Source organism: Ornithorhynchus anatinus, chromosome X1 (assembly GCF_004115215.2).
Source record: "Ornithorhynchus anatinus isolate Pmale09 chromosome X1, mOrnAna1.pri.v4, whole genome shotgun sequence".
NCBI lineage: Eukaryota > Metazoa > Chordata > Mammalia > Monotremata > Ornithorhynchidae > Ornithorhynchus > Ornithorhynchus anatinus.
Window position 1 is genome coordinate 43,981,746 of NC_041749.1, and position 24,860 is coordinate 44,006,605.

A 24,860-nucleotide genomic window follows, 5' to 3' on the forward strand; every position below is an offset into this window, starting at 1 on the left:
TTATTATTATTATTTAGAAGCATACAATAGAATTAATAATAATAATAATAATAACGGTATTTGTTAAGGGCTTACAATGTGCCGAACATTGCTCTAAGCCCTTGGGTAGACAGAAGGTAATTAGATTGTCCCACGTGGGGCTCACAGTCTCAATTCCCATTTCACAGCTGAGGTAACTGAGGCACAGAGAAGTTAAGTGACTTGTCCAAAGTCACACAGCAGTCAAGTGACAGAGCCAGGATTAGAACCCACGTCCTCTGATTCCCAAACCTGTGCTCTTTCCAGTAAGCCAGGCTGCTTGGTCCATTACCTCAAGAGGAAATCTGTCTTATGGATCAGATTTATGAGCCAAAAAGAATAATAGTAATAATAATGATAATAGTCATAATAGTTCTGTTAAATGCTATTACATGCCAGGCACTATACTAAGTACAGTCCCACTTGATGCTCACTGTCTCAAATCCCCATTTTCCAGAGGAGGTAACTGAAGCCCAGAGAAGTGAAGTCATTTATTTGCCCAAGCCCACACAGCAGACAAGTGGTGGAGGCGGGATTAGAACCCATGACCTTCAGACTCCCAGGCCCTTTCTCTGTCCACTACGGCCTGCTGTTTCTCCAAAGAAATGGCCAGGCGCCCCCTGCTGGCTTCCCGAGGAAACGTCAGCGGCCCGACTCGGTTGGGCCTGAGGCGATTACTGCCAGCCGCCGGGCTAGTAGCCAGGGCCGGACCACCAACCAGCGGCCCCCTGGGCCTCCTGCTTCCTCTGCGCCTGCCCGCGGCCTAACCCGGGACGAGCTTCCCCGGGGCTGGGGGCTGCCGAGCGGGAGGAACTGGAAACGCCCCGATAGGACTTCCGGACCCCAGATGGGCCCACCAGCCCCTCGCCGGCCCGTCGCCTCACCCGTTCTGCCCCCTCCCTCTCCCCCTCCTCCTCCTTTCCCTCTTCCTCCTCCTCCTCCTGCTCCGGCGCCCAGCGGCACTTTGTTCCCACGGAGTCCTGGGAGGGAGCCCGGGGGCCGCGGGGCGGCTCGTCGTTTGATCCCTGGAGCCTGACCGCCTCACCGTGCCCCGCCCCTCCAGGCCCTCCAGGAAATTCCCCCCATCCTCCGGGCTCCCCGAAACACCGGCTCCCCTCCTTTCCCCATCCATCCATCCATCCATCCATCCATCCATCCATCCATCCATCCATCCATCCCAGGAGTGTTCGTCGCCTCTCTCGGGCCCCAGGGGCTGGAGCCCCTCACCCTAGGGGCTGACGGTTAGGTTCTTGCGGCTGCAGTGAAATAAATGGAAGGGGCGCTGGGGCTCCAGACTACCGCCCACCTCCATGCTCAACCACTGCTCTGCCTGGCCAGGCCTGGCCAGGCCTCCCCGAGTAGCCAGTGTGGTTTGGGATTAACTTCAGGTGTCTTCTCCCCCTGGGTGGGGGAGGGTGGGAGCTTCAGGGTCTGGGTTGGCGGTTTGACGGATTGTATCCCTGCTGGGGCCCAGCTGGCAGCTAGGGAGTGATGGAATTTACTAAGCACTTATTACATGCCTAACACAGGGATGAATGCAAGATCAAGCAGAGCAGGCTCAGACCCTGGCCCACACAGGGCTCACCTTCCAGGGAAGGACAGGCAGGATTAACTCCATTTTGCGGATAGGGAAACAGGCCCTGAGAAGTTCAGTGATTTGTCCAGGGTTGTCCAGGAGTCCAAAGAGTGATAACTTCTTAGGGAGCAGCCCGGTAAAAATTAGTTTTGTTTTCCCCAAACGCTGTAGGGGATTTTACCCTGTGATTTTTTAGAGCTAAACAAAGCTTGCTTTTCGAGATGGTGGCCCTTTTTGTCATTGATGAGGGCACCGTGCCATTGGATGTCTGGTGATGAACTTGAGCTTCTCTCCTGGGTTGTCCCTGGGAGGACAACCGGGAGACTCTCAGCCCCTGCTTGGGCTGGAGGCCGGTAGCGCCAGGGTCAGATGAGCTTTCAGCTTTGTTAGAAAATGGTGTGTGGCCTCGGCTCCACGGGGGGCAGTGGGGCTTGCCCCCTTCACCCCGAAGCTGACAGAGGTCTGTAGCCAGAATGGCTGGTCTGCCCGGCGGTCTCTATACCGGTCCTTGACAAATGAATGGCACTATACGCTGGCGGGCTGGGAGTGAGAACAGGAGCTGGAGAAGCCTGGGTCCCTCTGGCTCCCCACATTGCCTCTGGGCCCCAGTACTTGGGGATGAGGAGAATTGGCTATATCTGATCCTGTGAGAGACACCCTAGCCCAGGGCTGCCAGAGATTATCGGTACGGTCGCTGTTCTGGTGGCTGAAACCGTCACCCTCATTCCAAAACTAGTGCCATGATCTCTTTGGCCAGGCAGTGCTTCCTGACCCTAGCCCAGCTTAGCAGAGGAGAGGAGAGAAGGCTGAGGCTGGGAATTTAGGCCGTCCACCCTTAGCTGAAATGCCTTTCAGGTTACTACCTGCCCATCACGCTGGAAGCTGTTTTGTTGGCTTCTCTTTTAGTAAAGACTAATTCCGGGACTAATTCTGGACGCCTCATTGAGCCACCCTTCTCCTTTGCGTGGGAGGAATTCAATGTGCAACAGTGACCCTCCAGTGCCCTGGTAAAAGGCTGAGGTTTCCCCTGCCCCAAAGCCAGGAATTTGGAAGAGACTCACCTGTCTGCTCTGTCCTGTTTTCCCCGAGCACCCTTGGCTCCCTCATCTCCCACAGGGTGGAAACTTCCCTCTCCGGCCACTGACGTTTTTCCCGCAGGGGAGCCCGGGAGGGCTTCCTCCGCCCCTCGCACCCGAGGTGCCAAAGGTCCATCCTCTGGGGGACTCATTTCTCTTCGGTCACGGCCTGGAACGGTGTCAGCCGGCTGCCCAAGCCAGTCCCGGGCCTCTCCCACAATCTTCAGTGGGGTCCGTCGGCTAGGATTCTATCGAGAATCGGGTCCCAGGGCGCCAGGCAGAGTGAGCCCCAAAGGAGGCTGGTGTCTGCTTTGACCGATCCATTGCCCTCCCCACTGCTTTGCTCCTGTTGTGTCCAGTGTCGGGGGGGGGGGGGGGCGGGGGCACTGACGGTGAGAGCCGCTTCCCTCAGAGGAAGGCCTGTGGGCCTCCGCGGTGTTCTGGCTCCCTCCCAAAGAGGACGTGGGGGGGAGAGGGGGGAATCCCCGTGAGGGAAGGGGCTGGAACACACCTCACCCCAGGGGTGCCGGGAACAGATGTCGGGGCAGTGACCTGTCAACCCCCAAAGGGAGGCTCGGTCAAGAAGAACCGGGTGCCCGGGGAGTCAGAGGTTAAAGCGGCTCCGTGGGCGGATGCTTCAGCTCTGCCTGCCTCCCATATTTTCCCGGGACGGGGGCAGCGGGAGAGTGTCATCGTGCCAATTCCGTCTCCGGGCTCAGCTTCTGAGGTGGTCGGCCAGAAGAGGAAATGTTTCCGGGAGGCCAGATGGAAGAAGCCCAAGGTGTTTTTTGGCCTGGGTCCCAAGCCGGGGCTGGAGGATTGATCCCCGGGCTGGAGGATGTGAGCAGCGGGCCTGCGGCCCCCTCTAGTGGCTATAGACGGTGGTGCGGGCGCCTCAGGGTCCCAGAGAGCCACAGAACCCAGGGGTGCTGTCGGCCCCCCACAGAGACCACTGGGTGGACACTCTTTAGATCCTCTGCCTGAAGGGAGGTCATCTAATCCACCCCCCTGCCTCCAGCCCGCTAGCCGTCTTGGAAGAAACTCCACAGTCTCCCCTGCTTTTCACCCCTCCCGCCGCCCCGGAAGAAAACCCTTCCAAAGTCTAACCAGAATCTCTCCTCCCGCCGCCTCCTCCTGTCTGGCCTTCAGAGGGATCGGGGATCTCGGCTCATACTCTCTCTCCCCGATCACAGGACAAGCCCACCTCTCTATCCCCTCTCCCCCTCATGTGGATATAGACAGCACTTTTCGACCACGGTGAACCCGGGGGCACCGTATCCCAGGTGAGTACGGGCGGTTCTGTGTGCGACAGGAGACGGCCCCGCCGGCCTCCCGCAGCTTGCAGCGTCCGCCGCCGTGGCTTGCAGCAGACCGCTAGGGCCGGGGACGAGGCCCGCCTCCCGCCCTCCCTGGCCCGGGCGTCAGTCGCAGGATGAGACGTTTGCTTTCAATGTGATGTCCACCCCGTCTTTCAACCCCCAGAGTCAAAGAAAAGGGGGTGGTGTTGGGGTTGGGGGCCTGCTGAGACCAGTCCCGTGTGGGCCCTGGGGCAGGCCTGCCTCTGAGACCCGCCGCTCTTCCCTCGTCTCGTCTCTTTGCCGCTGTAAGCTCGTTGTGGGCAGGGAATCTGTCCGTTTATTGTTGTGTTGTACTCTCCCAAGCACTTAGTACAGTGCTCTGCACACAGTAAGCGCTCGATAAATACAAATGACTGACCGAATGCTGCTGCTGCTGCTGCTACAGGCCCAGTCACCATCTCGCTCCCACCTCCGGCTCCGGGTGGAGACTAGGGCCTGAGGGTTAGCATCATTCTTGGGGGGCCTGAGCTCTGCCAGAGCAAGAAGAGCAAAGTTCTTCTCAGAATTCAACTCTCTGAGCCATTCCGGGGAACATCGCGAAACCCTGAGGGACCTGGAGAGGTCATCCTGTCTGTCCCCCGGCCTCTGGGGAAGACAGGCCCCAGTGCGGTCCAGGTGGAGAGAGTTACCTGAGGCCATCAGCAGTGTCTGTGCGTGCATGTGTGTGTGTGTGTGTGAGTGCGTGTGTGCTTGTGTGTGTGCGCACACGCGCGCAGCTCTGCTTCTGCTCTTTGTCACTGGAGTCAGTGATGCTGCTCCTGAGTTCGAGGGTGGGGTAACAAGAAGGGGGAATAGGTCTGGACTCCTAGACTGGTTGGCTTCTTGACTGAGCTATCAAGCCTTTGGGCTAGTCAGGGCTAGCCGCTCTGAGCCTTCGTTTCCCCTAGAATGGGGGCAAGACTCCCCTCCACTACTTGCCTCTGAAGGGATGGTGTGCAGATAATGAAGCGACTCACTGGGGGAGTCCTAATCCGCCCAGCTGTCCCGTCTGCAGCACTGAGAGGCAGCAAGTTTGGGAGCCTATCGTTCTGATCTGTGCCCCAGCTGGACCTTCCAGGAGACCCCGGGGATCACTGACCCGCCTGGTCCTCTTCCTTGGTCCCCTCATCCGCCAAACCCCCTCTTTCCCCATCCTGACCCCCTCGCCTGGAAACCGGGACACATCCTCCTCTGCCTCCCATTCAGCTGGAGCCAGGGCGCCCAAGCACGCAACCCAGGGGGCCTGGTTCTCACCTCTACATCGTGGGCACCCGACCTTCTCCCCACCCAAGCTCTGGGGCCGGGTGACTCAGACGCCAGTTCCGCTGCCGTGAAGCCTGGGAGACGGGGTTTGGTTTTGTGTGTATATGCCTAGGTGCGTTTGTGGGTGTGTGGGCATGTGTGGCTTTGAACCCAAAGGCCACAGCTCTCTGTGCTCAAACCCCTGTGTCTCTGGTTCGTGTGCCTTTCTCTGCACCCCGGGAGACATCGTCTCTTCAGGCTGCTGGCTGGGCCAAGGGGGGAGAGCCCGGAAGTTGAAGCCCTCCGAGATCCCCGGCGCCCAGACCCTCCAGGGGCAAGGGGAGAGGTGGCGGCATCTCAGTGAGTCATTGTGCCCTTGGCCTCTCTGCCCCCCGTAGGTTCACCCACCCATCACTGATGCTGAGCTCCAGCATGCACAGCCCTGGCATCCCGCACCCGGCCATCGGGCCCCACTCCGGGAAACAAGAGCTGGACCACTACGACCGCAACCTGTAAGTGGGGGGCGGGGAGGGGCTTTGGGAGGGGAAGCCGCGAGGCAGGTGGATGGGAGGGCGGGCTGGCGTAAGGAATCTCAGTTTCTCTGCTGCTTTCACTCCTAACTCTCCAGCCGCTCCCTCTCAATCTCTTTCACAGGCTCCTCCTCAGCCTCCCACCCCCTAACTGTGGGGGGGGTCCCTCAAGGCTCAGGTCTGGGTCCCCTTCTCTTCTCCTTTTACATCAACTCCCTGGGAGAATTCATCCGCTCCCTAGCTCTACACAGATCTACCTCTCCAATCCACCTCTCCGCTCCCGACCTTTCTCCTTTTCTGCTATCTCAGCTCTCTTCTTGCCTCCAGGACATCTCTATAGGGCTGTCTCACCAGCACCTCCAGCTCAATTTGTCCAAAACTGAACTCATCTTCCCTCCCAAATCTTCCCCTCCCTGCCACTTTCCCATCGCTCAACAGCACCACCCCCTTCCCCCCACCCCCAGACTCTCAAGTCCAAACCTTGCTGTTATCCTTGGCCCCTCCCTCTCTTTTGAACTCCATATTCAGTCTTTCGGTTTTCCCTTCCCTTCCTCTCTATCCATACTGCCACAGTGTGATTCCAAATGCTTGTCCTGTCCTGACTCGACTACTGCATCAGCCTCCACGCAGACCTCCCTGCCTCCAGCCTCTCCCCTCTTCTGGGGACATCTCCCCACTCCTGCATAATCTCTACCGGGTGCCCATCGCTCTCCACGTTAAGCCGAAACTCCTGTCACTCTATTCTCTCCTGCGTATTTATCCTAGCTTCATTCTACTCAAACTAACGTGCTAGGCTGTGTTCTAATTTCTCACACTGCCCACGCTTTATTCACACCCTCCCTTCTGACTGAAACTCCCTTCCCCTTCATTTGTGGCATAACATGGCTCTCCTCATTTTCAAGGCACTTCTGAAGTTACACCTCCTCCAGGAGGCCTTCCCTGATTTATCTCCCCTCTCTTCACCCTAAGCTCCTCCCACCTACTGCCGTGTCAGCACTTCCTCTTCTTCTAACTACTTGGATACCCCTTCACGGCCATAGCACTCACGTATATATCAATGAACTCAGTTGTTTCTCCATACCTGCCATTTATTTTAGCGTCCCTGTTCTCCCCGCTAGATTGTAAGATCCTCGATGGCAGGGATTGCATCTGCTGGTTCTGTTGTACTTTCCCAAGTGCTTAGGACAAGGCTCTGCCTAGAGAAAAGTGCTCAATACATAACCTTTGATTGATCGAGAGGGACAGAGAGTGAGGAGCAGAGAAACACTGCAACTAAAAAGGGGAGGCCATGTGGCGTAGTGGAAAGAACATGGGACTAGGAGCTGGAATACCTGGGTTCTAGTCTGTGCTACCGGCCTGGGCAAGTCACAACCTCTCGGGCCTCAGGTTTCTCATTTGTAAAATGGAAAAAGGATCCCTGTTTTCCTGCCCATCTAGACTGTGAGCCCTGTAAGGGATAGGGACTGCGAAGCAGCATGGCTTAGTGGAAAGACCACGGGCTTGGGAGTCAGAGATTGTGGGTTCTAATCCCGACTCTGCCACTTGCCAGCTGTGTAACCTTGGGCAAGTCACTTCACTTCTCTGTGCCTCAGTTCCCTCATCTGCCAAATGTGGATTAAGACTGTGAGCTCCACGTGGAACAACCTGATTAGCTTGTATCTACCCCAGCGCTTAGAACGGTGCTTGGCACCTAGTAAGCGCTTAACAAAAGCCATCATTATTATTATTATTATCACCTATATGTACCCCTTATGAGGGCTTAATAAATACCCTAAGTGAAATAATCCCATGGAGCCGAGGAGTTCTGTGATTCAGAGAAGTTTAGGGATTGGCCTGAGGGCTTTTTGTGGAATTTTTTTTATGGTATTCATTCAGTCGTATTTATTGAGCGCTTACTATTTGCAGAGCACTGTTCTAAGCATTTGGAATGTACAGTTTGATAAGGGCTTCTATGTGCCAGGCACTGTACTAACCACTGGAGTAGATACAGGCTAATCAAGTCAGAATCAGTCCATCAGAGTCTTAATCATCATTTCCTAGGTGAGGCAACTCAGGCACAGAGAAGTGATGTGCCTAAGGTCACACAGAAGACAAGTGGAGGAGCCAGGATTAGAACCCAGGTCCTTCTGACTCCCAGGTGCATGCTCTATCCATGAATTAGGGCTAGGGTTAGGTTAGCCAAGCTGCTTCTCTAAAAAGCAGGCCGTGGACCCCGGAGGGTCCTGACTCCCTCGCCCCATGACTCACTTTGCCCTTCTAGCTCCTTCTGCTGCCCTTTCACCTGTCACTTGGCTGGACTTGGGCTCACCTACCCAGCAGATTGGGGTTGGAGTGGGAAGAGGGGACCGCCTGGGGACATTTGTCACTGTCAGGCAGTAGTTGAGCCTTGGTCAATCATTTGTACCAAAATGAGAATCGCTGTAGGCTTAGAATGCTGTCGTTTCCTGGTTTCATTTTTAGCTTTGATTGATTGATTGAATAGCATCAGGATGTATCAATGTTGTGATTGTTATGAACCTTAGATTTCCATATCTTCCAAAGAACAAAAAAGCACATATACCAACTGTTATCCCTGTGAGGTCAACAGGTATCCCTGTTTTACAGATGGGTAAACTGAGTCCCAGAGAGGTTAAGTGACTTACTAAGGAGCCTTCTGCAGACCAGTGGCAGAGCTGGGACCAGAACCCAGGTCTCTCAGTGCTCTCCCTGCAGCTCGACTGTAAGCCAGACTGTGCTGGAGGCAGGGAGGTCTTAAGGAGTCAGCCTGGCCTCTGGGCCAAGATCCAATGGGTTTTCTATGTCCTGGGTGTCAGCAAGCCACCAGCCTCTGCCCCGGTCCACTCCTTGGGGGTAGTGGGGATGATGGCCCCCATGATTTCTGAGCTGAACTCCCACCCAGATTCACCCACCCTAGTTCTTTGACCAGACCTGAGTGTTTCTGATCAGGGCGGAGAAGACCAAAATTGTGGCCTTCTGCCTCACTGGCCCTGTGAAGCTCACCCCTTCCCAATCCTCACCCCCTAATCCCCACCGCCAAAATCCCCATCCCCTCCTCACCCCAACATACACAACGCCAAGGTGGCGTCTCTGGCAGGCCGTGGAGTTCACCCCTCCTCTCACCTCCTGACCAGGAAACCCCAGCCTGAGCCCAAGCGGGAGAAGGAAGCCAAGAAGCCCACCATCAAAAAGCCCCTCAACGCATTCATGCTGTACATGAAAGAGATGAGGGCAAAGGTCATCGCAGAGTGCACGCTGAAGGAGAGCGCAGCCATCAACCAGATCCTGGGGAGACGGGTGAGAGCGGGTAGCCGGGCCCTCATGAGGGGATGGGGGGGCTTTGGGGCACAGACCGCTCCTGTAGTCGAGGTGTCCGATGAAGCCCGGCCTTGAAGGCCATGGGTAAGAGAAGGCAGCTGATCTCTGATCTTCCCGGACTGGACCGGACCGGACCAGACTGGAGGCTAGCAAGGGAAGAGACTGAAGGAAAGGCAGTCACGGGGAGGGCTTCTTCCTGGGCCTCCATACAGATAAGAGGCAAGGGGAGGAGAGGGGAGGACCGAGGACCGAGCCAAGTCTCCCACCTCTCAGCCTCTGGGAATCAGGCAGCTAAACCCCAGATAAATCCCTTGGGGGCCAGGTCAGGATTCTCCCTGGACAGTCCCTCTCCTGAGCCTTGGCAAACAGCAGCAGTGATGAGACCTTACCCATCCACGCTACCCCTGCCTGGGGCAACTCCCGGGCCCTGCAGGTTTCCAGGAAAGTAGGCCAGCCCCGACCCCGGGAGGGCAAGTGAGGCAATAGTGTGTTGGGGGCTCACTCAAGGCCAGTCTCATCTTTGCTACAGTGGCACGCGCTGTCACGGGAGGAACAAGCCAAGTACTACGAACTAGCCCGCAAGGAGCGACAACTCCATATGCAGCTGTACCCCGGCTGGTCCGCCAGAGACAACTACGTGAGTGTGGGGTGCCCCGGGAGCTGGGAGACCTCTCGTTCCCACCTTCCCTACTGTGACCCTTTTCCCTAGAGCCAGAACTCTGTCCCCTGGCAGGAGTCCACGAGGCCCTTGGGCTTCGCGGCGATCCCAGGAGAGGCTGTGGGCGAGACCTGTGCAGGGAGTGAGGAAGGGGGGCACCCAAGAGCCCTCCGTGGGGAAGAGGTGCAGGGAGGATCTAGACGGGGGCCCCCGAGGCCACCGGATACACTGACTGGGCAAGACGAGCAATGTATTCCATTCCCAGTGGGTGCCTGAAGAGAAGTCTTGGTTTAAAAGGATCTTGGCTCACGAAAGTCTAAAACAGACGATTTGTTGGGGAGCTGGGGAACGATGAAAAACGTCTGAGCGGCTGCTGTTGCTTAGTTGCTGGAGGGTTTCCAGGGCCACGTTCCGCCCAGAGCCGGGGGAGTTGGGAAGTGAACCGAGCCTGTGGTCCCTGGAGACCAGGTGGGCTTGGAGTGCTTGATTGGAGAGCGGACAGGGCAGAGCAGGGAAGACTGCCCAGCCGGCCTCCTGCTGACCCAGGAGAAACAGAACCCCACTGAGCCGCAGGCCACCGTGACGACAGAGAGCGGGTGTTTGTGGGCCTGGATTCCAAAGATGACGGGGTTTGAGAATCCATGAAGACAGCCATGCAGATAGAATCCAGAATCCACCAGCCTCCAGAAATTCATCCTAGTCTGGCCATTTCCAGCAATCCTTCCCAGACTGGCCGGTGACAGGGCGATTGATGTCACGGATGGAAGGGAGGCTCAGAGCCCAAGACAAGTGCAGTTCACAGGGCTGTGGGGCCGGGTGGGGCGAAGGGAGGGGCTCACGATTTCTCTTTCTGGAACAGTTCTTACCAGTGCCCGGCACTTTGCACCTTGGGCCCCTTTCTCTCAGCCTGATGTGCCTGGCTACGTTAAGTGGTGGGGCCGCAAGTGGGCCCCCGCTGTGCTAGCAATTAACAGGAATCCCGTTGTCCCGACTGATTTAGATCACCCTTCACTGGCCCTGCTTCTCTGGGCTCCTTTGGACCCGTCCATCCATCCATCCGTCCCCCAGTCTGGCGGTTCAGATCCAGGTCAGAGCAGCAATTCACTGCACAGAGACGGGCCTGATCCGGAAGTATTGCCCCTTCCTTCCCCTTCCCTCCCCCACCCCACTACCTCTTTCGAGGCGGTCCCCAGTGGCAGCTGCTCACAGACAATCTGCTGCATGTGCTTGGAAGCCTGTAGCTGCTCCTGGGGCCTCAAAGTTCCAAGAGCCCATGAGGACATAGCACATCTCCTTCGCTCCCTTGCGCCTTTCCTCTCTCTTCTCTTCTCCCTCCCTCATTCTCTCTGCACCCAGTTCCTTCCCGGAGCTTGGGACTGGGTTGGTTCTGGTTCAGACTCCGTGCCCCTGGGGATGAAGCTGACTCGCACTGGGGCCTGGATTTTCCACCTGGGCAGGCCTGGTCCTGCCCATTCATCATCTCCCATGGCCTGTGCCAGTGCCGACTTTCTGTGCCTTAGGCATGAAGCAGCCTGGTGCCTGGGGGTTTTCATTCATTCATTCATTCATTCATGCTTGCATTCATTCAGTTAGTCATATTTACTGAGCATTTACTGTGATCAGAGCACTGTGCAGAGCTTGGGAGAGTACAGTACAACAAGAAGCAGACACATTCCCTGCCCACAACAAGTTTACAATCTAGAGGCGGGGAGACTGTGTGGGCACAGCTTAACTTTGGGGGCTAAATTCCCACTGAGTGGGGTCTTTCAGCTTTGGGAAGAGTCTTAAGGGTCAGAGGGTCTTGGTCTTTTCAATGGAAGCATCTCCCGGTCACCCAGACATGACGTGAAGTGGACCCTCCTGATTTTGGAGTTTCAACTGACGGGACGGCAGGAAAGCAAAAAGCATGACCAGGTTGGGGAAAAGCCGATGAGGTACTGAGAGTTCTGTGGCCAGCCCTGGCCCTGGGACAACCAAGTCCCCAGCTCCGAAGAACTGGAACAGCGAGTGTCCTGGTGGGAATGGAGGCTGAAGAAACTACCACGGAGACGAGATCGGCGTCCCAAAATCGCCGACCCCTCTGCACTGCACGTTTATTGAACTTCCCCAGGAATCTCAGGAAATCCATAGTCTCTGATGAAGGGGGACGGCAACGTGCATAGTACGAAACAGTGGATCGGGTGAAATGGAAAAGAATCAGATTCCTCTTGGCCCTAGGAGTGGCCCGGATTGGAGAGAGGAGGCAGCCTGGCCAGCAGGAAGTATTATCACTACAGAGCAGCAGCGTCATGCGTGGCAGAGAAAGCCAGGGTGCAGACGGGCAGACTGGGAACTGGTGGGAATGCAGCTCTCTGCCATGGATAATTGAGAGTCTTTGTCCATCACTTCTGGGTTTTTCTTTAGGAATACGGGGTCTCCCTTAACCCTTTCCCTTTTGCTCTGCAGCCTTCAGGCTCTGTCAAAGACAGTACCAGTTCCGCTAAGGGTCTCTGGGATTCTGCTGCCCAGCCATAGTGGGTTCCGCCACCAGGGTAAGAGAGAGAATCCTGCGGGAAATGTGTGCCCGAGTGGGCAGTTGCCCAAACCCGCCGGGCTCCCGGCCCCTTCCAAAACCCACGAGAGCTGCAGAACCACAGGCCCTAAGTTCAGAGGGCTCGGCCTCCTCGCTGCGGCAGGTCTCGAGTCCTTGTTGATCCTGTCCTCGCCCATGAGGGTATGGAAAACTGGTCACCTGGAGCTCCTCCCCTTCCCCGACCCACCACTGTCCTTCTGACTAACGGGCGGCATCTGTTCTAAATGCCTGGCACACAGTAAGTGCTTCACCATTAGGAGCAGTCAGAGGGAAACACACACACACACACTCCCTGTGCTGTCGTGTTGATGCTGTTTCCAGTTTTTCTGCCTTGTCCCTCAATCTCTGACCTTCTCCTTTCCAGTTTTCAGTGTGCCATGCTGTTCCTTCTGTGGCAGCAGACCCTCCCAGTTTTCAGCTGGAACGTAGCATCGTCGGAGGCTAAAAACGTTTCCTCTGACCACAGCCTCGAGAAGCTGTTCTGGAATCGCCCATTGGTGGGCAGCCCCCCCACCCCACCCCAGACAGCCGGGTGTGGGCGGCAGTTCTTTCGCCCACTGAGACTCTGGTTGGGACAACCAGAGGGGCAGCTGCTGTCATTAGTACGGCGAGTCTCCAGTGGGCATTCTTCGGCCCTGAGTGACAGGGGCTAACATGGGGTCCGTGGCCTGGAGAGCCAGCCCACCCTCACCCAAGAGGTTGGGCGTCCAGCCTGCTGGTGGGGGAGACGGTGAGGGGGACCAGCTGCCAGCTGTTCCCAGAGGTGGCCATTTCCATGTTGCCATGGTAGCTGGCTTCCGGCCTGCTGGCACCGGCACTACTCTGGTCCCCACCACCGGGTCACGGGCCAGAGCTGAGGCTGAAGGAGCAGGACGAGCGTAAGCCCGAGGGGGTGTGGGTGTACCCGGCCGGGACCTCGCCCCCACCGTGGGTGAAGACGGGCAGCCGGCTCGAGTGCAAGCACTGAAAGCAAGGAAAACTCCAACTTACCGGGCCACAAAGATCATGAACCACGATGACCACGCACTGCAAGCGCCATGGGCTGCAGCTAGTCCACGAAGAATCTTTCCTGGGAAAACCCAGGCTCCGTGTTAGAGCTCCAAACGCCCACCTGGGGCAAGAAGTGGGGATACCAGCTCGCTGTGAAGTAGTCGCCTCACCATAGGAGGTGCCAGTGCTCCCGGAACCTTTCCCAGGAGAGGGTGAGGCCAAGGTGCCTGGTGCTGGCTTTGGTTTTGTGGCTCGCCCTTGCCGCAGCTGGGTTGCCCCCATCCTTCGCCTGCCAGCTGGCTCTCAGGATGGATGCATGCAAAGTGCTCAGCTGGCAGTGGCGGGGCCGTGGGAAGGGTGGTGGTGGGCTCTCGAGGGCTGGGCCTTTGCCCGACTGAGGTCTGAGTTCCTTCCTGGAATTGCCGTTCCTTGGGCTGCACCCGTGGTCCGGGAGAGTCCCGAGAGAGGTGGTGCTTGATCGAGCTAGGATAAAGTTGATCTGGCCTCGCCGTTATCCTAAGGGGTCCCCACTACCTGTTCAGGGCTGACATCTGATTGAGAGCAGGAGGCCTGGGTGGAGGACAGAAGCTGTTCTTCCATACCAGGGTATGCGTGGGTGGGTGTGCATGTTAGAGAAAGACAGACAGACATAGGCGGGGGAAGACAAGCGGATGGGGGCTCTTGTGGGCCTGGCAAAGGTTTCCGTTGGCCATCGTCACCCTTGGGGCACGGGGCCTGGGCCAGTTCAGTAGGTACAGACAGTGAAGGCCATGAGTGGAAAGATCACCGATCGCTTAGGCTCATGTTGATCCTGGATGACAGGGAGGGCACGCGGCGGCTGTCGTTGCAAGCCGTGGGACAGTCGGCGATCCGGGAGTTGTCCCGTGCTGGGAATCCCCAGCTCCGAGGGCCAGTGTGTGCAAATGGGCAGGGCCCCTGGCTGCCCTCTTCACCCACACCAGCACAGCTTCAAATCCTCCCCTGCAACCCCCACCTCTTCCCAGCTAGCCGACCCATGGGCTTCAGCTCCTGGGGGGCACGTTCCCTCCCCTGAGCAGTGTTGTGCCAGCCCTGCCCCTGCCCCGGCTTGATACATACCCAAGGTTCATGTTTTCCTCTTTCCCCTGCAGGGGAAGAAGAAAAGGCGGTCACGAGAGAAGCATCAAGAATCCAATACAGGTAAGCCAATTAATCGATAACGTTTATTAAACGACTGTTGTGTGCAGAGCCCTGTACTGATTGCTTGGGAGAAGACAGAAAGGCACAGTTCTTGCCCTTACAGAGCTCCGGATCTAATGGGTGGGGCAGATGCAAAATCCGTTACAAGTGGGACGGAGAGGAGAATGGGAAGATGGAGAAGTGGCTGAGCACAGGTGTGGGTCGATGGTGTGTGGTGGGAAAGGAAGGGATGAGGTGAGGTGGTGATGTAGTCTAGGGAGGCGAAAAATTTAATTGGGCCTTGCTTAGTGGAGGAGCTAAGATTTCAGGTGGGCAGAGCTGTCTGCGGTCTGGGGGCCAGGAAGGTCACGAGCCAGGGCTCAGAGGTGGGAGAGATGAGAAAGGGGCTCAGGGAGTCGGTCGACATAGAAGAGACAGAGAGTGTCAGCGGAGGAGCGAGTGGGAGAGAAGAGTGGATGGAAATGTCTCGAACCAGCGGTCAGGAGTTTCTGCTTGATGTAGAGAGGAGCGGTTCGCCATTGGAGGCGCCGATGGAGTCAGGAGACGTTTGGAGAAAGGCATTTTTGAAAAATGATATGGGCAGCCAAGTCTAAACTAGCCAGAGATCGGAGGCAGATACATCAGTGAGGAAGCCGAGCCACAGATTATCTGGCAAGTGCTTATGTGAGTGTCACGCACCCCATTCTTCATCTTTTTAAGCATTGTGCCCCTTCCCTTTACGGTAGTAAACCCCAGGAAGACCTAGAATAGCTCAGTTTACCAATGGAGGAGTGTGCAGGAGAGGATGTCAAAGGTTGAAGGGTTGGGCTGGACTCCTGGCTTCCAGCTGAGTCATTTTGACCCTCCTCCAGGAAGTCTCCCCATTTAATTCCCCACCGCCCCTAGCTGCTACCTCAAGCATTTTAGGTATTTATGTCCATCCTCGGCATGTGGGTTCATTGAATGTATATAATTTATTTTGATGACTCTAGTTGCCTCCCTCTCCTGTAGAGAGTATACTCCTTGTAGGTAGGAAACGTCAATAATAATGATCATTGTTATTATCATAATAGTATTTGTTAAGCACTTACCATATGCCAAATGCTATACTGAATGCTGGAGTAGATACAAGATAATCAGGTAGGATCCAGTCCCCATCCCACATGGGGTTCACAGTCTGCGGTAGGAGAGAATAAGATTTAATCCCCATTTTCCAGATGAGGAAACTGAGGTCCAGAGAAGTGAAGCGACTTGCCCAGGCTCAAACGGCAGGCGAGTGGCAGAGCCGGAATTAGAAGTCAGGTCCAGACTCCTAGACCCGTGCTCTTCCCTGTAGGCCAAGCTTGTCGCACCCATGCACTCTCTACTGTGAATCATACGTAGTGGGGTGCCCACCGGCTACTGCTAGGACTATTCCTGGCAAGTCCTGGCCCTATAATTCCTCTATTCTTTTTATGTTTGAACCACATCCGCTTGGCAGGAAGGGGTGAGGGGGGCTAGATCTATGGCAGCAGAACTGGGCTTGCTCTACTGTCAAGCCTGGGCCCTGCCCCGCAAGGAAGAAATAGAAATAGAACGGCCACCCGGGGAAGCCGGAGCCAGGGAGACTAGTAAGGAGGCTGGCCAAGAGCCCAGGGCAAGGACCAGAGCAAGAGCGGCTGTTTGGGTAGAGAGTAAGGGGCCCATATGGGAAAGAGTAGAGGAAGTATCAACAAGATTTAAATCGGACTGAATGCGAGAGTAGAAATAGACGGCAGAGTCCAAGGGTTGCTGGCTTCGGGGCCAGGGAGGATGGCGGGGTCATCAGCTGTGATGGGAAAGTTGCAGGGAGGAGAGGATTTGGGAAGGAAGGTGAGAAGTTCCATTTTGGATCTCCCGAGGTTAAGGTGTTGGGTGGGGCCAACCAATGAATCGATCCGTGGTATGTATTAAGTGCTTACTGTGTGCGGAGCATAGTACTAAGCGCTTGGGAGGGTGCAATACAACAGAGTTGGTAGACTCGTAAGGAGCTTATGGTCTAGAGGAGTTTCCTGTGGTGTGGTCAGGTGGGGGAGAGGAAGTGGGAGATTGCTAATGGGGCAAGAATGCTAAATTTGGGAGTCGTCCACATTGAGGTGGTAGCTGAAGCTGCGGGTGTGGAGGTGCTCCCCGTAGGAGTAACCGGACGAATCCTGAGGCTAAAGAAGCATTATTGCTTAGTGGAAAGAACACAGGCCTGGTGGTCAGGGTTCTGGTCCTGGTTCCTCTGCTCGCCTACTCTGTCTCCTCGCCTTTTCTGGGCCTCAGTTTCCCCAGCTGTAAAACAGAGTTTAATACCTGTTCTTCCTCCTACTTAGACTGTGAGCCCCATCTGGGGCAGGGATTGCATCCAACCCGTGCACTTAGTACTCCATCGCAGGGGCGTCTCAGGGGACAATGGCATGCTCCTGTCTAGAGGCGGGGGGATGGGTCAAATGACCTTCCAAAGCCCCTCACCCAAGAGATCCCATAAGTCATAGGACTGAGCAAAGCTTTGCTTGAGATGGGGGAAAGGGGTACACATTCAATCCTCTACCTCCTCCACGCATAACCCCCCACCCCCGACCCCCTTTCCTCCTCCCGTGCTGTGCTGCAAGGCCCCCGCTTTGCTGCTGGACTAACCGAGCTCTCTTTCAGCTCGGGCTGTGGCTGCTTTGGAACACAGGGTTTTGGGGTGCGTGGGAGCATGTGTGTGGATTCTTTTTTTTTTAAAAAAAAAAAAGGTGTCTAAAACTTGTCGCCTGTTTTCTCCTTCCTCCTCTTCCCTGTCTTCTGCCACCTCCGTCCTTCCTGTGCCTCTGCCTTGCCCCTCTCCGCCTCGCATGCTTCTGTGTTCAGATCCTGGCTCGCCTAAGAAATGCCGAGCTCGCTTTGGCCTCAACCAACAGACGGACTGGTGCGGTCCGTGCAGGTGTGTACCCTCCCCTTGCCCAGCTACCTGCCCTAGCTCCCCTATGGCATGGGGCTCCCATGGGGTGGGGGATGGCAGGAGGGGGAGGGCAGGGACAAGAGGGCTGCTTGGAGGAGGTGAGGGAGCCTCTGCTTCACCCCCTCTCACCCGGGAAAGACTGGCACAGTGCTCATTCCCAAGGGACTTCCTCTCAGGCCCATTTCTCCTCCTCCAGGTTGGTGGAGGGTGGCAAGGGGGAAGGGGAGAAGAGAGAGACACACAGAAAAACAGCAAGAGAGAGAAAGGCCGAGACCCAGCTCGCTTGCTTCCTCCCCACCATCCCAGGGTACAAGGATCTATTGCCAGCGAGCTTGGATACCAAACTCGGGGCTGGAGGCAGTTGTAGGGTCAAGCAGAATCAGAGGCAGCAAGCAGGGCAGCCCAGACCGAGCCGGGGTCGGGGGGGAAGAGGGGGAATGAGTCACATCCTGCAGTCCCTCTGTCCCTGCTACTAACCTGCCCCAGCATGGAGCCTAACCCCTCCGCCCTCCCCCAGCCTCCGTCTCTGCCTGCCGCCTGCTTCCTTCACACCTTCACTAACAGCCTTCCAGCCCATCTGTCTGAAGCCATGGCCCGAGCACGAGGCATCCCCGTTAACCCTAGGGGAATCCCACCAAACAGCTAGGCCCTGGGGGTTGGTGCAGAAATGCCCCCCACTTCTTCCGTGTCCCCCCCAACACACTCAGAGGGTTTTCAGTGGTGTTCACAGCTTCCAGTTGAGGGCCCTGGCCTGGACCCCAGTTTGGCCAAGTGTTGGATCACATGGGGATGGGGCGGGGGTGTTAGTGGGAAGCGCCTCCCCTCAGGCAGGTGTGGGCCCAGCCCTTCTAGAGCTGGCATACTGCTGCTAAGAAGGGGTCCCAGCCCCTGCAGGGATTGGGCATCCCACCGTTTAAGGTAAAATAAAATGGGGCCAAGGCTGGAGGGAGAGGTAGCCCCATTCAGGGTCAGGCCCACAGGGGACAGCGGGGTTCAGGCAGCCAAACCACTGAGAGCCCCGGATGGCTGAGCCCAGATGGGCCAACTGGAGAGGGGTGAGATTGCCGAGGCAACCCCGGCACCCCTTCCAGCCCACCGGGGGCTGCAGACTTCTCTCTGCACTCAAGGACATGGAGTGGGACTTCCCTCAGAATACCCATCAAACGAGCCCTTTCCTCCCTGCTCCCCTGCCGCAGTAGAGGTAAGCACTCGCCGGCCACACCGGCGTGGTGTCCCGACAGGACTGACCCTGTGTGGTGGTCGTGGCTGGGAGTGGCGAGAAGCTGAGGAGGGCCCTTCTGGTCCCCCAGTGGCTGTCATCACCCCCTACCCCCCCGGACCTAAAAGTAAGCACCAGCATAGAAATGAGGCACTGCCTACGGGATGGGATGGGCCCAGCTTCCCCCAGTTCTGGCAGGCAGGAGAATGGCTGCCCTCTCAGGAAGCCCCCTTCCCCCTCCTGGAACAAAGTCCCTGAAGCTGGGGACCCAGGGCCACAGTCACCCCGCCAAAAGGGCAGGCTCCACTTGTCACCCATGGTAAGCAGACATTCCCCCATCTCCCCCCCAGTCTCTGCCAGCTCCTGCTCACCCTAGGGAATGTGTGGATTCGAGGGCAGGTGGGGGAGGGGTGGGTGGGCCAGGGAGGTGTTGGAGGGAGGTGGTGGTAATCGAGGAGGGGTTGTTTCCAGCTGGGAAGCCCTGTTACTCTACCTGAACTTTTCATTTTAAGAGTGTGACCCTGTAAATTCACCCTTTGTTTACAGATAACTCTCTTCACTATTCCTAGGAGGAAAAAGAAATGCATTCGGTACTTACAAGGAGAAGGACGCTGTGCCAGCCCCGTTTCTTCCGATGGCAGTGCTATAGACTCCCCTCCTTCCCCTCCAGACGCGCTCCGCTCCATCCCCGCTGCTTTTACCTCCGATGAGCTTGCTAGCCCCGCCGACCTCACCCCTAGACACCAGGTCCACCCTTTGCCCACCCACCTCCACGGCCCCACGGCCACCCCCTCCTCCCGGTGCTCCTCCACACTCCGTTTGCCGGTCAGCTCTGACGACCCTGCCTTCGTCGGCGCGGCCACAGGAACATAGCAGCCCTCCACAGGTGCCAGCCGGCGATCCTTCACGCTTCTGACACTCTGCCTCCCCGGGCTGGGGACAGGAAGCAGCCTCAAGCCCCCGCCCGGCTCCTCGGCCTCGCCCACCGGGCTTCCTTCCGCTGCCTGGGAGCAAGGCGGAGGAGGGTGGAGGACTGGAGCCAGCAGCTACTGTGGACATGTCCCCTCTAATCAGTGTCACCCATCCTCTAGGATCTGCGGGGAGCAGCTCCAGGGTACGGCCCCCGCTCTCCCGTCCTAGGAGCGAGGGGCACAGACTTGCTGACTGTAGAGCCGTTCCGGGGCCCTGCCGCACCAGCCGCAAGCCCGTGCCCGTGGAACCCGGAACCTCCCCGGGGGACCGCGTGCCAGCCCAGCTGGCACTGGTGCCCAAGGCGGATGATCAAATAGGAGAAGGGAAGACGCCCACAGCCCAGGTGTCAGGGCGGGAAGACGCCGTTTGCAGAGGCTGCTCGAGACCGGGACTGCTGCTTGCAATAAACCAGGCCGGGGAGGTGACCTCCCAATGCCAAAAGAAGCCAGAGCCAGGGTGGGCCGGGCCTGGAGCCCCAGTGGCCACGTGCCAACAGTTGTTGCCTTGGCTGATCAGGTAGCTCAGACTAGAGGACAGGGCGTGCGACAGTGGCCATCTGGGTGGGCCAGAGTAGGGAAGAGACCATGCTTTTCTCTCTCCCATGATTTCAGTCTGGGCACCAGACCCACCTGAGGCTCGGTGGAAACAAAGAAAGCAGCAAAAGCAATCCCACAGCGACCCACAATCCTCAACACGCATTAGTCTTAATCCCTTTCTCCGCCCTGCCCCCCCCCCCCACGGTGTTTTTGGGGTTCCAGAATGGTCCCTAATTCACCCCATGGCCCCATTTCCATTTCCCCTCTTCTGCCTGGCCCAGCTCTGCTCTACCTACCCCTGTGGAAAATGCACAGCAGCAATAAAATGGCCAAAAGGCTGGGGATCAGGAAGAAGGAAGAGAGGTCCCAGCGGGCTGGTTAGTCAGTCCTTGGCTCACTGACCGGACAGCTCTAGTAGGATGTCATAGTTGACAGCAGTAGCCCACTAGGAAACACATTAAAAGTCAACAGCAGCCCAGCAGGCAGTTTTAGCATTTTGGAGCCCGTGTTTCCATAGTGAGCATTGGAAACCAAAAAAAAAAATCCAAAATTGTCTTTTTTTGGCTCGCTTTCCAAAGTGTATATACATTCTTGAATGCAGAAGGGACCACACATCATTCTTAGTAGATTCTCTATTTTCCTACTCTACTTGATGGCTCTTGGATACTGAAGACAAAGTATTATTCTTATTGTAGCATTGCCAGAATTCCTCAAAAGAGACAAAGAATCATTATAATGTACAAAGTATTTTTGTATTGTTTTCTTAAGGCATCACCACAGAGTTGACCTTTTTTTACATGAGAATAAAGATACTTTTTACCGGGGTTCTGTTATCAACGCTTGAATGTTAACAGGCAGTGCCCGGTGCCCCATACTAGTTTGCTTTCACTTACCTTTCTGCCACTCTGGCTCCTCGTCGCTGCTTGCTCCCTACAGTATTTATTCTCCAGCTCTCCCCACACTAGGCAGCTAGAAGGGGTCTCGGATCCCGCCCTTGCCCAGGACTAACCACTGGCAGAAGGTTTAACGTGCTCTTGGGATGGCTGGAGGCAGGGGGAGAGACGGGCACTTTTTACCCCCGTAGCAATTCTGCCCAGCCTCCAGCCCTGGGAATGGGGACCAGTCAGGAACCCCCTCACAGAGTGACCTCGGAACCCCAGCCCGGAACGCGAAGGAGGACGTGGCGTGGTCAGCCCGGCCAACTCACGTAGTGGTCACCTCCTCAAGGAGAACAGGTCGCTCTCAATCCCACGGATGGGAAGGGAGGCGGTCTCCCATTCTGGCCACCCGCCGTTGACAACACCTTTCGTTCCGGCTTCACTTGAGTTCATGCAAATGGCAGGCTGCTCAGATTTACTTGCACAAGTGTAAAAGGAAAAGACTCAAGAGGCCTGCCCATTGCCCCTTGCAAGGAAAACGGGAGTAAATAAAATGTTCTTCTCCAGCAACATTGTAACAAGTCAAGAGAGCCTTCATCGGGAACCCCCAAAAGCAAACACGGTTTGGGTTGTAACATCTTTCGACCTTAAACAAGAGTATCGCTCTTCAGTTGGGGTTGCAGCCAGATTTCCATCTACAGACGGCAGTTTCAATTGTGTTAAAATCCACTGTACTTCCCGCAGTGCTTTATGAATGTAAAAGTCACTGCAACGTCCCATCATTAAGCCACACCACTGTACGTATGGAGCAGGGATAAATGTTTTTCGACTGAACAGACCTTGGTCCAATTTACCCATCCACCCCGAGTTGTAAGTTGTTTTTTTTAAACTCCCAACGATTTTGTATTTTTTTTTTTGGCTTTCATGTTCAAAACGTTTATAGCTTTATAAATAAAGTGATCTGCCAGTAAGCTGCCCATTCAGCAAGGGGTCAGTGGCAGTCAAAACCCACCAAGTGTTTCTTTTTGGCGGGATGGCTGGCAAGGGTTCAGATCCAGGGGAGTCCACAGATGCCTTCCCACCTGGCTTCAGAGTGGTGGCAGGGGGCTTTGGGTCAAGCCAGCAATGAATAGGGAGAGGGGAAGCAGGCATCCTTCCTTGAGGTCACAGTGGTCGCAGCACAGCATTGGTGGGTGGTCACCCCGCCCGATTATCAGTCAGTGGTACTGAGTACTTAGGGTGCAGAGCATTGTAATAATGATGATGGTTCTTGTTAAGCACTTATGTGCCAAGTGCTGTTCTAAGCACTGAGGTAGAAACAAGGTAATCAGGTTGTCCCACCTGGGGCTCACAGTCAATCCTCATTTTACAGATGAGGTGGCTGAGGCACAGAGAAGTTAAATGACTTGCCCAAGGACACACAGCCGACAAATGGCAGAGCTGGGATTAGAACCCCCGTCCTCTGACTCCCAAGCCCTTGGTCCTGTCACTGGGCCATGCTGCTTCTCTGTACTAAGCACTTGGGAGAGTACAATAGAACAGGTTAGGCTACTGTCTGTGGGGCCTCGGGGGTGATGGGACCCGGAGGCTAACCAGTCCACTCCCCATGCCCTATCCTGTTCCATGACTGACAGCTGGAATCTATACCAGCATTCACGCTCCAAGCCATCTTAGGTCTAACCCAAAGGCACCCGCTGCCATGGAGCAGCCCGTTTCCCGTCACTGGGGATGGAGTGGCGATGGCCACCCGCTGGTCACTCCCCTCCAGGATGAGCCCTCCCTTACTGGCGGCGGTCAACTTCACAGTCCAACTCGTCAAGCCCTTTGAACCCCCAATCGGGCCAGTCCCCAAACCCATCGACAGGTAGGCATCGTGGCCAGTGGGCAGGGCAAACAACGGGGAGTCTCGTGCTGACAATAAGCCCTGGCCACTGAAAGGGAGCGGTTAGGGCCCTCCCACTGCAAATAGAGGAGGGAGGAGAAGCTTGCAGGGAGGACAGGATACGGCCCCAAGAGGTCAAAGCGGGCACAGACTCCAGAAAGAAAACCAGCGTCAGAGTAACGGGAGGCTGAGCGGGAGGGTTCGGCATACAGACTGGGAGGAGAGCCCACAACACAATCTGAGTTTGTTCTCCTAAACAAAGAGAGCTTTGTTTCAGTTGGGGTTTTTTTTTTCTTTTTCCCAGAAAACCCATTTCTCTTTATACCCAAGCTGGCAGCTCTCACTTTACCTGATTGGCTCTGTGAACAGTTGAACTCAGTTAAGCCTTGTTCAGAAGACAATTCTAGCCTAAAAAGAAACCGAAAATGCCAAGAACATCTTGAGTTTCCTTAGCAGCTTCCTTCTAGGGCCCCAGCTGCTTGATCTTGGGCCCATCACACCTTCATACATGGGCGGGGGCTGGAGTCACCTATTGTCCCCGCCAGTGGGGAAACTGAGACCCAGAGAAGCCATCAGTAAAACTGGGATCAAAAGGTCCAGTTCTTGATTTCTCTAGCCCTACCAGGAAGTTCTGGAGCCATAATGAATGGAGGGCCGGGGGGATGCAGCGGGAGATCAGCTACACGGGTGGAGGAGAGGCCAAACAGAGCTGTGTTGGAGCCCTGGCAGAAGAATGCAGAGAGGACCGGGAGGCAGCCGCCACACACTGACCCGGCCCACACGGTGCTGAATTCCATCAGCACCAAGGGCTTAGGGGAGCCTGGTTGCTGGAATTTTGAATGGGGTTCACTGCCATCATTAAGAATCCTCGAGCAAGAAGCCTCGTCGGGGATTTGCCACACTGGCGGACTTGCAGATCGATTCCCAAAAGCCTCTAGGACATGTCCACCAGCGGACCCGGGGGCGGCCCTGACTCAGGGTCCACGGAAACACGTGTCAAGCAGCAGCAGCGAGGAGCCACCATCTCAAGGGGTGCGGATGGGGGCTTCGGACTGAATTGGGACACTTGGGCTCCCAAAGGGCTAACTCAATCCACCAGTCATATTTACTGGGCACTTGCAGAGCACTGGCGAGCCAGGTCCTCCAGGAAGGCACACAACCCACACCTCCCCGGAAGGCACTGACACACCAGGAGTGCTTCTGGGACCTAATGATGACATGGGAGACCCAACCCCGCCTCATTTGATGTAATGCAAGAGTGGCTTTTTAAGAGCTTCTGGAGCCAGAGGGTGGACGGGGGCACCGATCGATTGTTATACCACAGCGGCCTCCCGGCCTGGTGTCGCACGAGATGATTCTCCCCTGTCCGACTTCAGAGTTCAACTTAAGCCAAAGGGGAGGGAGATGGGGATGTATGTTAGGGGATGGGCACCAGTGAGAGGTGATGGATGGGGAGCAAAAGCACCAAGCACAGTTATCGAGGGCGACGCCAACAGTTTCCCTAATGTGCCAGACTTCTTGGTGCTCCTGGTTGTGAGCCCGCACGCTTCAGTTCAGGGGCCCGCAGGGAGGGTGGGGCAGGAAACGCTGAACAAAGCAGTAACACAGAGCTGCCAGTGGGGGAAGAAGCTGGGGTTTGCAAAGGAGGGCTAGAACCACTAGGGCAGAGGGTCGGCTGGGGGTGAGACTGTGAGCCTGTTGAGGGCAGCAGGGAAATGTGTCTGATCAGTGTTACACTGTACTCTACCAACAGCTTAGTACAGTGCTATGCACATCTTAAGCACTCAATAAATATGACTGACTGAACAAGTCAGCAAATGCCTAACTGCCCAGGGCCTCAGGGAGGCTGAATGCACGCATGCATGCACACGCACATGTACACACAGATGTACACACACTCTCTCCTCCCCCCCCCATATCGATCACCCTCTGTAACAGGGCCATTTCACATCTG

At 56.2% G+C, this 24,860-nt stretch overlaps 1 protein-coding gene across 6 annotated transcripts in view; it reads left to right on the forward strand.

Annotated features, from left to right (window-relative positions):
* The window catches only part of TCF7 (transcription factor 7), a 127,957-nt gene extending 105,922 nt beyond the window's left edge, over positions 1-22,035 (forward strand). For 2 of the 6 annotated variants that reach the window (XM_039910300.1, XM_039910302.1), the window contains 6 exons: positions 5,648-5,761; positions 8,911-9,073; positions 9,624-9,731; positions 14,445-14,493; positions 17,329-17,401; positions 19,185-19,271. In XM_039910300.1, the coding sequence (XP_039766234.1) occupies positions 5,648-5,761; positions 8,911-9,073; positions 9,624-9,731; positions 14,445-14,493; positions 17,329-17,401; positions 19,185-19,188 (511 nt within the window). In that variant the 3' untranslated portion in view covers positions 19,189-19,271. Of the gene's footprint in view, positions 1-3,863; positions 3,954-5,647; positions 5,762-8,910; positions 9,074-9,623; positions 9,732-14,444; positions 14,494-17,328; positions 17,402-19,184 lie in introns of all 6 variants that reach the window. The other 4 variants (XM_029051590.2, XM_029051591.2, XM_039910301.1 and 1 more) reach the window with 4 other exon arrangements.
* Positions 22,036-24,860: the final 2,825 nt, after the last annotated feature.